The sequence below is a fragment of the Fundulus heteroclitus genome, chromosome 2, assembly GCF_011125445.2.
Source record: "Fundulus heteroclitus isolate FHET01 chromosome 2, MU-UCD_Fhet_4.1, whole genome shotgun sequence".
NCBI classification, from domain to species: Eukaryota; Metazoa; Chordata; class Actinopteri; order Cyprinodontiformes; family Fundulidae; genus Fundulus; species Fundulus heteroclitus.
In genome coordinates, this window is record NC_046362.1 from 4812499 (window position 1) to 4829535 (window position 17037).

At 42.5% G+C, this 17037-nt stretch overlaps 1 protein-coding gene across 6 annotated transcripts in view; it reads left to right on the forward strand.

Moving 5' to 3' along the window:
• cep290 (centrosomal protein 290) overlaps positions 1–17037 on the forward strand; it is an 83623-nt gene that overhangs the window by 30738 nt on the left and 35848 nt on the right. For all 6 annotated transcript variants that reach the window (XM_021317057.2, XM_036146052.1, XM_036146073.1 and 3 more), the window contains 5 exons: positions 7992–8150; positions 8637–8786; positions 8878–8993; positions 9078–9180; positions 12075–12305. In XM_021317057.2, the coding sequence (XP_021172732.2) occupies positions 7992–8150; positions 8637–8786; positions 8878–8993; positions 9078–9180; positions 12075–12305 (759 nt within the window). The remainder of the gene's footprint in view (positions 1–7991; positions 8151–8636; positions 8787–8877; positions 8994–9077; positions 9181–12074; positions 12306–17037) is intronic.

The following is a 17037-nucleotide window of genomic DNA, read 5'->3' on the forward strand; positions in this document are numbered from 1 at the left end:
CAACACACTAGAAAATCCATTTTATATAAGCTAAATGTAATTTACAGATAAAATTACAGATAAACGCTCACTCGTATTGTTCATTTATTGAACAGAAAAGCTTTACAACAATCCTTCAATGAGCCAGCAAGGACAACCAACCCTAGATTAATGTTTGCTTTTAGTTTCTGTTTTCCTATGTTTTATTTTATTTAAATGTTCCTGCATTTTATTCTAGCTTTTTTGTTATTTTACTCCCACTGATCTAATCATAACTGCAAAGCACTTTGCTTTGTCCTTGTACTGAAATGTGCTAAACAGATTTGCCCTGCCTAGATGGTCGCACACGATCCGGCAGAATGTAAACGTAACGTGTGCAATTCAAGAATTTTGATTGGACGATCCGAGCTTGGGGCCAGAGTATTTGTGCCTCACGGTTGTCTACTGAGAGTGTGTTGGGCATGCGCACTGTTATTTCACATGTTCATTATTTAAACAAACTTTGGTAGGCCGGCTCTATTATCAAGGCGCCTCATAAGGACTTAGCTTACTGAGCTTGTCAGTATTCTGGCAGACTGAGATATATAGACACAAATGTTTCTAACAGAATTTTATTGGTAAGGGAATCTGTCTTTTTTTACAGTATTACGATCAAGTCCCACTGATTATTGCGAACATGGCCCCACCAGCGACATCTGGTGGGGCCTGACTCCAAACGCAGAGACGCCACAGGTCCTGTAATAATATGTTGCTTCCATTAAATTTGATGTAACTTATCCCCGCCGAACCAGCGAGTTTCTTCCTCGCGTTTGATCCATTTATGTGACCGGAGAACCAGCATGATGAATCCATGGAGCTGGTGTACGTTAAAGTCCCTTAAATGAAAGTTGCGCCAACTCAGCGAGTGGCGCCATTTTGGGTCTAAACTTGTCACAGGCAGGCGCTTTAACACTGTTATGTTATGCGCGTTTCACACCTTCTAATACCCTTCAGGCAGGTGTTCTGAATAAAACACAACTGAGTGTTGATGATCACCTACTAGGCATCCAGAAAAGCTGATATTACATTTTAATAAGACTTTTAAAGAGACATTTTTAAGTGAACTGTATACTTCTCTTTTACTGTCTTGAAGTCCAGAATTGGTCCCATAGGACAAAAATCAGACACACATTATGCTACAGCACATTGAAATAAAGCAAGAAGTCCAGAAGAAAATTTCACATAAAAAATCGGACGGTCGGTGAAAATCAAACATGTTTGAAATTCAGTCGGCCGTCGTGAGGTTTTCGTGAGCGCATCCTGCTGTTCAAGCAGAGCTACGAGGGAGCGCCCTCCCCTCCTCTCCGTCCCCGCCAAGGGAGGGAGGGGAGCAGGCATCCCCAAAGCGACCTTCGCCCGGCCCGGGACCCGCGGGGCCCGGACGTCGGCTCGCGGGGCGGGGGGGGGCGGGCAAGCGCTCCGGTCCGCGCGATGCGCTGGCCACCTGTTTCGGCACGCCTCCGCTCGCGGGGCGGGCCGGGCGACCTGCCGTGCCGCGCGGCCGCCGGTGCGGTGCGTGAGCTGGGCTCGACCCCCTGCTCTGGGTCCCTGTCACCTAAAGTCCCTTAAATGATTTTAAAATTTTAAATCATTTAAGGGACTTTACTGTCACCCACCGTCGCTCGCCTGCCTCTGCCACCACAGCGAGCGGTCCCAGAGGGGACACGCAGTCCGGTCGCGTCCGAGCGTCGCGCCGCACAGATCGTGAGCGGTGAACTTTTTAAACCCCGCGGTTCCATCGTACAGTTTGAGATGTATATAAGTACCACCTCTGAAAAACTCGTACAGGGTATGCCCGGCTTAGCGGTTGGGGACTGGCGGGGAGAGACAAGCTTTGTGCGTTTTTTTTTTTTTTTTTTTTTGTTTTTATATTGGCGAGGCGGCCGCCAAACTTAGCGCTGCGGGAAACCCTGACTTCAGGGAAAAAAAAGCCCACATACCTCACACAAGCCAGAGTATGTTGTAGGTCTCCAAGTTTTGTTCGTCTCTTGGTCCAAGCGACTGACTCGTTGATCCACAATAAACGCCGCTCTTCATCGCTTGGAAAACGGAACATACGCGTCCCTTTATCAGTGCTGTTGCTGCAGCCGTGGGCACAACACCCTGGCATGGTGGCTTATTTTCGAAATAAAGAAATACTCGAAATAATCAGAAAAAATAAAATAAAAATAAAAGAAATCGGTCGCTCGCAGTGTTGTAAACGCGCTGAGCTTAGCTGAGCCTAGACCCAAAATGGCCCCAGGAGATCACGTGACCCAAAAAAAATGGAACGCCCATGACGCAACTTTCATTTAAGGGACTTTAGTGTACGTTATGTAATGTGACATGTCCAGGTCAAATATACACAGAAATTAAGGCATTTAACAAATAATTAGTTAATAAATGAAGTTTAAAATGACAACGGATAATAAATAAGTTAATTATTATAAAAGTGAATAAATAAATAAGCTTATTAAAAGATATATACACATTTATGTCTCATTGTACAATTCATTGTCATTATGTGTTACCATAATGACATTTTTGGTGAGGCAGACACCAGCTCAGGATGCACATAAATACACATAACACAAAGACATACAATCTTTCCTTTTTTTTCAAACAAACTGTTGACTGCACTGCCCAACATCAACACTCCCTCAGGGCCTTAAGCGTGCGTATAGTCCTTAGCAGCAAATTGACTCAATTTGGAGTCAAAGTCAGACAGCCCACTGTAATACTGCAATTTAGTTGCAGGATTGTGCAATTTGCATCGATGTCTAAACAGACGGCCCCTGAGAGATTGAAGTGTTTTCATAGCCAGCATGTAGCTTGTCCATAGGCAGTTTTCAGAGCCAGCATGTCTGGGAGCATGGTGTTAAAGGCTGAGCTGAAGTCCACAGGTAGCATCCTAACACAGGTGTTGGGGTGCTGGAGGTGAGTCAGAGCCGTGTGAAGTGCTAACGACACAGCGTCCTCTGTAGAGCGATTCTCCCTGTAGGCTGTATCCTCTCGAAGCTCTTCATGATGACAGGGGTAAGAGCTAACCCTTGCAAGATGGTTAGTACATGATTAGAGTGTCCGACCTGACACCATGTCTGGACCTGCAACCTTGTTGGTACTGACATTCTTTAAGGTGGAGGTCACTTGGTGCACCTCTGGCTGAGGAAGATGTTCAAAGCTTCTGCCGTTTAGAGAGTCGATGCATGTGAAAATGGGGTTTACGATGTCATATTTTTCATGTTATGAGACAGGTTCTGTTTAAATTATTCTTGATTCTTCAGTCCAACTCTGAGTACATTTAAACACTTCTGGTGATGCCATTCTGTTATTGTAAGTTTTCGCTGTTTAAATTCCCATAGAAACAAACAATCGCGGCTCGCGGCTCACGACTCACGTTGTGCCTTTTTGTTATTTCTGTCACTTGGTAACTCAACACCTGACAAAAGCAGCAGGACATAAAAAGAAAGCCAAACTGTGAGGTGATATCTTTATTGAGGCGCGGTGGAGCAGGATGCTTGAGTGGCTTTACAGCAACAAGCGCGTCCAGCAGGAAGTATCGCAAGTATCGGATAGAGGCCGCATTGCTGACAGATGTTTACCAGAGAAGAAAATCTGCCCTTGCTTTGAAATTCATAGATTGTTAGCATGTCTTGTGTATAAATATGATCCTAATAGATGTCAGTCTGACGAACATTTAACACCTGAATGAAAAGTAGTTATGGCCTTTTTAATGATTTGTTCATTGTTTCAGGGTGAAAAGATTTCAGCAACAAAACAACCGCAGAATTTTTCTAAAACCAGAATTCTGTCACTAGTTTGAATTTATTTTGTATTTTATCTGATCCAACAAGGGCCAGAATTATTCATATAGGCTCATATGTTCATTTAAATCCTTTAATAAGTGCTGCCGGTGGTTCTGGGATGTGTTTTGAGTTGATAAGGTAGAGGCCTATCAGTTTCTTCTACGCATAACTTTGATTTACTGCATTCTCCGGGTATTTCTACCAAATCTGTTGCACAGCTTACCCAACCATTTCTAATCCGGTTCTGTATTAGAACCCAGAGCCTCATCACAATGTCTCCTACCGTAAATCTTTCGTCCTCCAACTGATGGAGCGATTCTGAATTGTTGGCGATAATTGTCCCGCTGGGAGGCGGTACAGCTAACTAATTTATCTCCCTATCAGTACAAACAGAAGCCCTGGTAGTACCAGCTGACCGGCTGATTTGTGAGCGCTCCCAGCCTCGCAGCAAACCAGAAGTTAAATACAGAGCATGGCTTGAGATTTAATAACTTAGACAACTTTATTGTCATTTTGTATGTACAGAGTGCATACAGAACGAATAACATTACATGATGACATTAAAGTCCTGATTGTGAATTAGAACGGCGTCAGAAATGGTGTTTGTAGATTCAGTATAAAACAGTGGGCTTGAGCAGAGCTCTATCCAACATATCGACCTACTGAAAGTAGGACGAACGATATCAAAATCAGTAGTAGGGACAAACAGAGCTGCCGTTATTCCTAACCTGAATCCTGAATTATCAGTCCCACTGCCAGAGCTTGCTGTTGTGGACACAATAGCAACCCCCCTCACTGGGTTGACCAATACGCAGCATGTTGTGGAAGTCCAAGGAACTCTGTCAAGATATTAGCAAGAGAGAAATGTGGATTCACAAAGATTGGAAAGTTATTTCTACTAACAACCGCAGATTCCAGGATCATCAGCACAGTCAATAAAACTCCAGTAAAAGGGAATCTACTAGGAAACCACAGACATCATCAAGGCTCAGTGTCAATGTGCTCTTTTCAACCTAACAACTGGGAGTCAAACATTGTGGGCTCTCCATGGCCCGTCAGAGCTGGCTGAAGCAGTCGCACCTCTATAGACGTGTATATATTAATGATAATAATACATTTTATTCAAGAGCACCTTTCAGAGCACTCAAGGACATTGTACAAATCAAGCAGTGTCACAACAGCAATAACAACAATAGTCATTGTAAAAACAACACAACAAAAAGTTACAAAGAACAGTCAATTACAGTGAGTAGGCATTCTTGAACAGGTGTGTTTTGAGCTTAGACGTGAAGTTAGAAAATGTGCCGGTATTGCAGATGTCCGTGGCGAGAGTGTTCCAGAGTTTGAGAGCACAGTGGTACAAAGCTCTGCTCCCCATGGTGCTGAGGCGGGAAGGAGGAAGAGTGATGCAGGAGGGAGTAGCGATGTGAAGGAGATAAGAAAAGAAGAGGGAGGGGGGGCGTGAGGTTCTGGATAGCCTTGAATGTGTACAGAAGAAGTTTGAATTCTATTCTGAATCTAACCAGGAGCCAGTGGAGGACTGGGGAGATGTGATGAAATGGGGGGGTTTTGGTAATAATGCGATAATGGTTTCAGAGATATCGGACAAGCTCGTAAGTAGAAAACTGGAAAATGACTGACAGAGAGGCAGGATTTCAAAAAAGAACGGAGGTGACATAGTAGGAGGCAGACACTGGTAAATCCCTCAGATTTTCTCAGATAAAAACAAGATCATAGAGTTGCAGCAGTCTGTAAGGCAAGGCAAGGCAAATTTATTTATATAGCACAATTCAGTACAGAGACAATGCAAAGTGCTTTACATGATTAAAATATTGGAAAATAAAACAGAATAAAAGCAAGTAGGGATAGTGTAGAAACAAAAAAAGAACATTTGAAAACAGTAAAACATTTTAACTTGAACATTCAAAGGCAATTCTAAACAAATGTGTTTTTAATCTTGATTTAAAGGAACTCAGGCTTTCTGCACTTTTACAGTTTTCTGGAAGTTTGTTCCAGATAAGTGGAGCATAGGAACTAAATGCTGCTTCTCCTTGTTTAGTTCTGGTTCTAGGTATGCAGAGTAGGCTGGAGCCAGAAGACCTGAGTGGTCTGGAGGGTTTATACGCTGATAACAAGTCTGTGATGTATTTAGGTGCTAAGCCATTTAGAGATTTATAGACTAACAGAAGTATTTTAAAGTCTATTCTCTGAGATACAGGGAGCCAGTGTAAGGACTTTAGAACTGGGGTTATGTGCTCTACTTTCTTAGTCTTAGTGAGAACGCGGGCAGCAGCGTTCTGGATCAGCTGCAGCTGTCTGATCCACTTTTTAGGCAGACCTGTAAAAACACCGTTGCAGTAATCAATTCTACTAAAAATAAACGCATGGATTAGTTTTTCCAGATCCTGCTGAGACATCAGTCCTTTAATCCTAGAAATGTTCTTCAGGTGGTAGAAAGCTGACCTTGTAATTGTCTTTAGATGCTTTTGGAGGTTCAGGTCTGAGTCCATCACTACTCCCAGATTTCGGGCCTGATCAGTGGTTTTTAGCTGAAGCGACTGAAGCTGTGTGCTAACTTTTGATCTCTCCTCTATTGGTCCAAATATTATTACTTCTGTTTTGTTTTTGTTCAACTGAAGAAAATTTTGACACATCCATGCATTGATTTCTTCTAGGCATTTACTCAGTGCTTGAATTGGTTCATAGTCACCTGGTGACATGGTGATGTAGAGCTGTGTGTCGTCTGCATAGTTATGGTAGCTGATGTTGTTATTTTTTATTATCTGGGCTAGAGGGAGCATGTAGATATTGAAGAGGAGGGGACCCAGGATGGACCCTTGGGGAACCCCACATGTGATTTTTGTAATCTTCGATGTAAAGTTACCTACTGATACAAAAAAGTCCCTGTCCTTTAAGTAAGATTTAAACCAGTGGAGAGCTGTAGCAGAGAGGCCGACCCAGTTCTCCAGGCGTTCTAACAGGATGGAGTGATCGACAGTATCAAATGCTGCACTGAGGTCCAATAGAACCACCACTGTGGTTCTTCCACAGTCTGTATTTATATGGATGTCATTAAAAACCTTGATAAGGGCGGTCTCTGTACTGTGGTGAGCACGGAAACCTGACTGGAAACCATCAAAGCGGCTGGTCGTTGTTAAGAAGGTGTTTAATTGTTGAAATACAACTTTTTCAATAATCTTACTGATAAAGGGGAGGTTTGAGATGGGCCTGTAGTTCTGGAGTAGAAGTTTGTCTAAATTGTTCTTTTTCAGCAGTGGTTTGATAATTGCTGTTTTTAGGGACTGGGGGAAAACACCTGACAGAAGGGACGCGTTTATTATCTGAGTCAAATCAGACGCTATTACAGGTAAAACTTTTTTAAAGAAAGCTGTGGGTAGAACATCAAGGCAGCTGGAGGAGGAACTTAACTGCTGAATGATCTGCTCTAAGCTTTTGTGGTTTATTTCGCTGAAATGGGACATTTTGTCAGAAATAGTTCCAGCTGAATAAAGCATTGTAGAGAACAAGTTGGGTGGAAATGCATGCAGGGGTTGGACAATGTTATTCAACAGTAAAAACAAGGTCCTGCAGTTACCTTCGTTAGAAAAGATCAAGTTGGAATAATAACTGGATTTGTCTGATTCCTTATACAGTTCTACGTTAGTTTTGTATATTTCTTCGTAGATTGTGAGGCCAGTTTTCTTATGGAGTCATTCAAGTCAACGACATTTAGCTCTAGTGAACCAGAGTTCAGGGGTGAACCAGGGGGCGGCGTGGAAGAAAGGTAACAGGTCGAGTTTTCACTAAGAATGGGATTTAAACAGGTATTATATTTAGAAGCGAGCTCATCAGGGGTGGAACAAAGATCTGGCATCATTTTCACAGATCCGCTTCCAATTGATGGCCGGAGCTCGTTGTTCACAAAGCTACGGCTCACCAAAGGTTTGCTAGTCTTCCAGCCGCACACAAGCACTGGTGTTCCACTGATGCTGCTCTTGGGTCTGTTGTAGTATTGGCCGATATTTTAAAGAATATCTGGCCCCCTGATAGGTTTCCCAAAACGGAGTCCAATAAATAACGTGGTGGTAGCGTCATGCACTGTTCTGCTGCCAGTGCGATCAATTCATCTGGACCTGCCTGAGCTCTTGTTTCTGTGCGTCTTTTCAGCTGTCCTCTCTCTTACCACAGGCTGCAGGTGTGAGCAGCCTAGGAGGGCAGCCCGAGGCTGACCCTAGGTCCCAAATCCATCAGCTGGTGGGGCGAAATGAAGAACTGAGGCAGGAATTAAAATCAGCTCGCGAGGAGGCGAACAGCAGCCTCAGTCTCCTCGTCAGAGCCAAGGAAAAGGTATGGCAAGATGGGGGAAAACTGGGACTGACAAGACTGTTTTTTGCCTTCTTCATAGCCGAGAAAGCAAAGCAACCAAAGGGTGTTCAAACTGGACCAATATTTTTGGAATATGGTTTATTACATACAACGAAAATTTAACATTTGGCAATAAATAAACTCAAGGAGATAAAGATGAAGAGACGGTGTTATCCAAAGCTTTTTGGGTTAGCAAACGTGTTCGCAGTTGTTCTACAACCAGTGTTCTGCAGCAAATAAACTTTAGTAAAGAGCCCGCCTCAAAACAAAGCTTGTAAAATATTAGTTTTTCTGTCTCACTACAACTCTGTATATCTCATTCGACATTGCTTCCTCTAAACTGCCTTTCCCTAGGGACGTACACAGGACCCCACTGAAATAAACACTTGGAACTAATAATGTTTTAAGTCAATCGAAAAGCTTCACTAATGATCTGTGTTTGGCTTTTTCATCGCCTTCTCCTGTCAGGTGAGCCAGCTCCAAATTGAGCTGGAGCTGCTCCGGAAGTCAGGCAGCGGGGGAGTCCTCCATCGACCTCTGACCCTCCCCGAGGGCCTAGGGCCCAGCAGCACGGAGGTCATCAGCTCCTTGAATGAGTATGCTGTCCGACTGCTTCAGGTCAGACTTTTTTTTGAGGGCTCGGGCTTAAATGACTGTACATCAAAATGGGAGTAAAATTGAAAAAAAAAAAATCCTGTAACACTTTTAGGAGCTGAAGAACAAGGAGGAAAAAAGCAAGAAACTTTCAGAGACTCTGGAAGAATACAAAGAGAAGTTTGCTGTCATAAGCCATCAACAGGGACTTCTCTATAAGGAATATTTAAGGTGGGTTACCTGTAATAAATAAATAAATAATACAAGCTGTTGTAGTGAACTGGTAAAAAAATGTCTTTATTCTTTGTTTCCTAGTGAAAAGGCAGAGTGGCAGAAAGAGAAGCAGACATTCACAGACACGAAAAACAAGCTGGAGGAGCAAAAGCAGGTGGACGATGTGAAAATTCAACAGTTTAATGTAAGTCAGACAGAGAAAATTGCTAAAAGATGAAAAGAAATTCAATCCTTCTAGCCACATGGCATTATTCAGTGAGCTCGTTCCCTTGGCTGTAGAACCCGGCTCTGACGAACTAGAGATGCTCCAATCAGAAACAGATTTTGTGTCCAGAGTCTGATCACCAGCTCTGTAAATATCTGACCTGCCAATCCAGGTTTCAGCCGAGACGAATTTCTTAAATTTTGTTTTAGAACCATGAATAATAGCAGAATACTTTTTCCAATTCCCCAATAAATTAAAAGTTGAGCTGTTCTGACAACAAATGCTCATATTAAAGTAAAACAATAACTTTCTCAAACAACCCACAATCCCACAGGTGTTTTACACACAGAAAATCTAGAACCCTAGTAAAGGCTGTGGGATAGCCGTGTTTGAAGGTAGAACTCAACCAAAAAGATCAACAGTGTAGCTCACATACTCCTCAGCGAGACTAAATGTAGCTTTCGTTTTATTGGACAGCTGAAGAAGTTTCAAAATAAACGACAGCTGCGACCAACCTAAGAGGTGAAAGGTGAAGAGTCTGATCAATTGTTGCGGTGGACTGTTAAAACATTCATCTTTTGTATAGTTGAATTGTTTTTAATGGAACAGGAGCAATGTCTCCATGAGAGGCAATCTGAACGCACGGCTCTAAAATGTCAGAACAAGCACAACGTGACTACAAAGCTGACATCTTAAGCATTCATCTTAGCATTTAGCATGATTAGCACGGCATGCACTGCTGATAAACATCAGTCACAGTGTTCATTCCCAGTAAAATATGGTTACCTTCGCCTCAGAATAGAATAGAATAGCCTTTATTGTCGTTCTACTAGGGAGTACACCTCCTGAACCAGCATGTTCTGTTTCACATAGAACTGGACGCCTCAAAATAAATTAAAAAAAGACAGTCGCAGCTTCCTGTTACCAGCTTAAGTCTTGCTCGCTCTTTAAGAGGAAGCCTGAATGAGCTGCCAACATCCATTCAGAGAAAAAAACAGTTTCCGTCCTCGTTTAAACCTTCAGGGCAGTCAAAAGTAGCCGGTCAACGGCGGCAAATTGCCGTCTATAGCAGCTCTTGCCGCCGCCTACATTTCCCCGATTATATAATGGAGCGATATTTGTGCCTTCTGGTTGAGCGTGCAGGAACCAATCCGAGCTCAACTCTGAAAAACTCTTCTCGCGCGACGCTCGCGGAGAAACAGCCAAGCGAGCGCACAGCACAGCTGGTGTTGAGCATGGAATGAGCAGGTCGAGCGCGCAAGCAGAGAAGTGTCACTGCGCGCTCGGAAGTTAGTAAATTGTCATATATTCACCTAATCTGATCTGTTTTATATGGTGCTAGTAATTCAAATTCAACTAATTTTATGCAAATTTGTTCAAAAATTTGATGATAACATGAATTTTTTTTTAAGAATAATAATAAAAAAAAACAAAGGTTGGTTTTGAAGAATTGATCATTCACTTTTTTTTTTTGCTTTTTATTCAATTTAAAACATGCACTCTGACTCTATTCTTTAGATAATCACCTGTCTTCAAAGCTTACATCAGGGAGACTCTATTTTTTGAAATTCTCCCCTTCGGGGCTCGGGCACCGGCATAAGTGCACCCTTCTACCTGATAGTGTGTGGCCTGCTACTGTAAAAAAGTTTGACTGCCCTGAACCTTTCGTGCTTTCTCTCGCTTTATATTGTAACCCCTCACTGATGCTCCAAATGGCGAACGGCGTGTCTTCTTTGCGCCGTAACGACTATCACAGCAGGGAGAGTTCCATAAAAAGCAGCCGATCCTGGGGCGCGGGGGTGGTGCTGGTCGGTATTACCTAACTGGGTCACCCCAGTTCTGAAGTCCTTACACTGGCTCCTTGTAGCTTAGAGAATAGACTTTAAAATACTTCTGTTAGTTTAGAAATCACTGAACGGCTTAGCACCAAAATACATTAAAGACCTGTTGTTGCGTTATCAACTCCCCAGACCACTCAGAACTTCTGGTGCTGGTCTACTCTGCATAACCAGAACTAAATATAAAGAAGCAGCATTTGGTTCTTATGCTCCACAAATCTAGAACAAACTTCCAGAAAACTGCAAATCAGCCAGTTCCTTTAAATCTAGACTGAAAACCCACCTGTGCAGAGTTGCTTTCGGCCCATAATAACAGAACCATTGACCAACATATTTGATGCGTATCGATGTTTTCACTTGACACAATTTAATGTTTGTTACTGGTCTCACAACCAGTGACTGTTTCCATGTGTTTAGGATGTTTTGATGTTTTCATGATGTACGGCACTTTGAACTGCCTTGCTGCTGAAATGTGCTACACAAATAAACTTGACTTGAAATGCGCGACCAGCGGACGGAGGCCTCAACAGGGGTCACGGGTTCAAGTCCTGACCCAGAGAGCTTTGTCGCTTGTCGTTCCCCTTCTCTCTTCACCCATTCCCTGTCTGGTAACTGTCAGAAACGAACAAAAAAAAAAAACAATCGGCCAACTCCAGTCACCAGCCAATAATTTACATTTTTCATTTTGTTGTTCAGCCAATTAATCGGTACATCTGTGTTTTTTACTCATACTTTGATGCATGCTAAGGACATTCAGTACTGAGCTACCGCTGAGGAATCTCATTAGAATCCTTTTCTTTTCATCTCAGCTAATTTGAAACATCCACCAGGGAAAAAAACAAACCAGTCACCCAAGACTACTGCGCATCCTGGACAGCACAGATTCCAACATGTGTTGCAACTAAATCTCCCCGTTTACCCCCCCCATAGGAACAGAAGACAAGTGTGCAGCGAAACCAAGACGGGACACGCGAGCGGAGAGGTTAGAAGCGTGTGGGCCAGGGTGGTTTATGTCTCTCGTGTTTCCTCCTGCAGGATCTGCTGGACACACTTCACAGAGAGCCGGAGGAAGTGAGGAGACAGCTGAGCGAAGCGTTCCGTAAGCTGACCGTCTTCGCGGTTAATGAGAAGAGACTGACGCGGCGCTACTCCACTCTGCTGGAACAAGAGCAGCTTCTCCGGAAGGAAAACGGCAAGCTGAGGGACGAGAGCAGCCAGATGCAGGCCTCCGTCATCCAGAGGATGGGTTACCTGCAGAGGTACAAGGTAGCCACGTCCTCGTTTCATCCGTTTAACGTTCAAGTGTGGAGTGGGAGGAAGTCTGTATGTTGTGCCTTAAATCCAAACCGTGGCTTTAAACAGCTTTAAGCAATGCTGGTGAAAAACATTTGAGGCTCACAGTAAACAACACAAGTGAATACACGTCAGGCACCACGGCATTCAGGGTTTTCTGCGTCCTCCTTCATTTTCCTCCCCATCAGGGAAGAAACCATCATTGGCACATTTCTGCATCTTATCTCGTCTTTTTTCCACATGTGTTTGTAGGGATGATTGGGTTTTCTAAAACCTTATTTGAAAAGTTGGAAGCGCTCAGAGAGATAGTTTTTGATTATTCCGCGTCATACATACTATTTATATTTCTCCAGCTAGTCTAGTCCTGGGCCTTCTCTAATGCTCCCTTGTCCTTAGTTCATCCTACATATTTTCTATAGGATTTAGGTCAGAAGAAGAAACCCTGGTACAGGGTTGATACTGTGTCTGTTTTGGTTTAGTGGAACACTCTGGAGCATTATCTTGATCAAAGAACCAATGGGGACCGATTTTCCTTTTTCTCTTGTGAGTGCACCACATTTCCATTTCGAGTGGTCTGATATTTTAGCATGTTCTTGATGCCATGCGCTGCAACAGTGCCTTTAGAAGAGAAAGAAGCCACCTGCAGGTAATCGCTCCCAGTGGGCATGAGGTGCTGTCCCACATGTCCAGCCTTTGTTTTTGACGTCAGATGCAGCTGAGGTGTTTGTTGTTGAAAAGGTTCATCTGAGTCTCATTCAGGGATGTGACTCGAGTTTGAGACTCCAACTCGTGTCGCTTTCAAGTTGCAAAAAAAAAACACTTCAGACTTGACTTGGTCTTGTGCTCTAAAGACTTTGACTTGGACTCCTGGTCTAAGATTCAAGCGTTATTCATAGTTTTTATTTCATGGAATGAAAAGTGAAAGGAAGCGGGTATGTGAGCTACAGACAGAAGTCACTGTGCATATTTAAAAGCACTTCCTGTTCCGTTCATTCAGAAGTTTAATACTCATTCATTTACTCACTACACTTTGCCTTGGCCATTGTGTTGTAATTTAACCTGTATATATTTAGTATTTAAGCTCAAGAAGAGGTTTTATTTCTGGATTTAGAAAAAGGTTTCCCAATCATTTTTATCCTTCTCCAGCGAAGAGAAGAAAACCTTGTTTAGTGCCATATGGAGGGAAGGAGAGGGAGGACAGCGGTGAATAGGTCTCAGCTTAGACAAAAGGTTATTTGTTTGATTCATGCAGAAATTCAACATCAACAGGTTATAATCTCTTTCTATTATTGTTCGGGATAAATATTCAGTTTGATCAGTTTTCAGAATAAAACAAATCAGCGTTTAGCAGGTAAATTAGTTAGTTAAATGTTAAAAGACCTAAGGACAAACAAGACAGGCTTGGATTCCAAAGCGATGCAGCCTAAGATGGGCACCAGATGATGTGGATTTAATGAGAAAATAACTTCAGACTAGGACTTGGACTTGAAAAAAATGACTTGTGAACATCTCTGGTCTCATCGGACCAAAGCACAGCTCTCAAAGTCGAAGTGGTGTTCAGTAAACCTCCAATTTACATTTGTAATAGTAGAACAGAAAAGGCTTCACTCTTGAAATCACTCCAAAAACAACCAGTGGGCATTTAGAGAGATCAAAAATATAATAATAATTAAGCAAGCTCTGCACATAACTGGAACAGCTGTATTGGAAAAGAGTGGGCCAAACCAAATAGCCAGAAAAAGGAAACTATTATACACTTGTAAACTTGAAAAATTTAGATATGCAGCGTTTCGGTCACAGATGTCCATCAGAGAAAAAATCGTCCTAAGAAAAAAATTAAATATAAATCTCAGACACTACAAACTACAGAAGAAAGTGAAGTACACACAAAAGTTTACTTTAAAAGGATTGTTTACAATTAATTGCCACCAGCAATTTTGTCAAAAACGTTTATTTCCTAAAGTGTTTTTCTGACTGAATAAATGTATTTGAATTAAAAGCTGTATTTCTCTACATATCTTAGTCTGAGATGCAATAAAGGATGGCAAGAGATGTTACCAGCCGTGTATAAAGCTAGCCCAGCATCAATGTTCATTTTAAGCTTATTAAGAAGAACAACATAATTATAAACGTCAGTTAAGGATTAAGGGGAATTAATTTATGAGAATATCTTCAAAAAAGGACTTTGTTACCCCTTTGTTTCTTTGTTCCCAATTAAATTATTTTGAAACGAGAACAGAGGACATGTGTGTTATAAACCGAAGCCAGTGTTCCAGCTTTGTGCTGGAAGTGCCATTAATGGGGATGCTTTGCTGCAGCAGGACCTGGTGAGCTCACGTAGAATTCACTATGAAGTCAACCGTGTACCAGAGGGGGCTGAAAGCATTCGTTAAAGCAGAACCGGAACCGCAACATAGCAGTAAATCCAACGAAAACTCTCTGGGAATGAAGAAATAGAAAGTCCTGGTCTGAGTCAGACCCAGGTCTGTGTCTCATTGAGATGCTCTGCGATGAGTTGGTATGGGTTGACCCCTACTAACATTATAGTTTACACTGGAGAGTGGGCTAACCTTAGCAGAGATATTAGTTGTTTCAAAGTGTCCTGTGGAGAAAAAAAGTCTTACTTTTAGAACCTGGAGTGCTTTTCTTTAATTGTCCAAGTGGTCCCTCCCTGTACACCAAAGACAGGTTTGGATAGCGCACAGTCATCATACCTGTTGAAAACATCCAGCCTTCTTTCAACGCCTGCGATGGAGAATACTGTGAAAAGAATCTGTCAGTGTGGGGAAAGCTTGGGGAGGCCTTTGGTGACACTTCATGTGAAACTTACATATCACCCAGGATCATTGCACAGTCTCAGGAGTGTCTTTGAAAACATTCAACACAATCCACGAGTGGAGCCACAACTGGAACTTGAAACTATACAAATCTTAACAAGGAGAAACCCATTCATCAATGCTACTGAAGAACACAGTCGAGGTCACTGGGAGTACGCTCAGCTTTGATGGACAAAGAGAGGGGAGACAGCCTTCTGTGGTTAAATGGTTCCAGCCTGGTTGTGAGAAGAAGAGATGATTGAGTCATCATGCAATGAGTTGAGAAGGACCACCTGCAGGCTTTAACCAACTGATGCTGATTTACAGCAGCTACGACTTCTCTTTCAAACCTAAAATATAGGAAGGAAAATACTAATCTTCCTATTTAGCGCGGCAGAGCAGAGGTCACTGTTTGAGAGAGCAGTCACGGTAAAAGCAGGGTTTTACTAGCATGGCCAGCCAGACTGATTCGCCGTATACACGGTGTATCAGCCTGGAAAAGAGCTGGTAAAGCCCGGTTTCAAAGGCAGGACTCAACAGGTTAGAACCAACAGGTTAGAACCAATCAGATAACTAAGGATGTGACGCAGCCTGTTTTTGTTTTTTGTAGTCCGTGAAAAATGTCATTCCCATCAAGAGAATTCTCCAGTGAACTATTTTTGCTGCTTTTGTCAAAAAACTCTGAGGATACATGGTGTACTCACATGTACTTTCTCAATCTTCCAAGGGACCGAGCGCGACTTGTTTTAACTTATCTTGAGGCAGCTAAGTTATTTGCCTGTCTTTTATTTATAGTTTTCTCATCCGCTTTTAATTGCATTCAGCCACACATTTTAGTGGAGAGACTTTGATCCTTATTGCCTGGGTTGTTGACTCTAACAACGTCTGAGGGTTAATGGTGTTAGGTTCTTTTCTCCTCCACTTGATCACCACAGGTCTGCCTTCTCTCACATTTATTGTTTGTTTTATACACCAATGAATGCCAGCGTCAACATGCAGGGCGACACATTGTTAAATTTGCAGATGATTCTGTCATTGTGTCCCTACTGACCAGTGACGACCTGGAGCATGGTCCCGTAGTGAAGAAATTTATGGATTGGTGCATCTCTTCCTTATTACAAATCAATGTGGAAAAAAAACTAAAGGGATGTTGATTGACTTTCAGAAACTTTCATCCCCCCTGTTAGGATTGAGAATGAAGCATTGGAGCTTGTCAACAACTGCAAGTACCTTGGGACTTATATAGACAACAAACTAACCTTTGAGACCCAAGTTGATGCTGTGTGTAAAAAGTCCCACCAGCGCATGTATTTTTACAGGAAGCTACGCAATTTTAATGTTGATAACACTTTCATGTGGATGTTTTATAGAATCCATCCTCACCTTCCCTTTTATTTGTTGGTTGGCTCCATCTCCCTCAGAAACAAAAATAAACTGAAGGGTATTTATTGTAAGAGTGTGTAGCAAAATTGCAGGTATTCCCCTGAATGGCCTCACTGCCCTTTGCCAGCTCAGAACTCTTAGCAAGGCACGCTCCATCCTTTGGGATCAGAGCCACCCCTTGGCTGGTAAATTCCTGCTTCTATCTTTGGGCCGTAGGTATGCTCTGCCAAAACGTAGGACTAACAGACTAAAATATTAATTTGTCCATGCAGGTTTTGCTCCCCTGAATAAGTGATTAATCTGCTTTTTTGTTGTCGTCTGATTGTTGTTTAATTGTTTGCCTGCTGCTGCGAGCTGTAAAACAAATTGCCCTATGGACAATAAAGATTCCTTGAACCTTGAACAAAAATTTCCGTATATATCTTGTACTTAAACGGCAGATAATTGGTTACAGAAAAGCGCTGCTGCATTATGGGTAATTCTGCTGCTGAGATTGACGCATTATA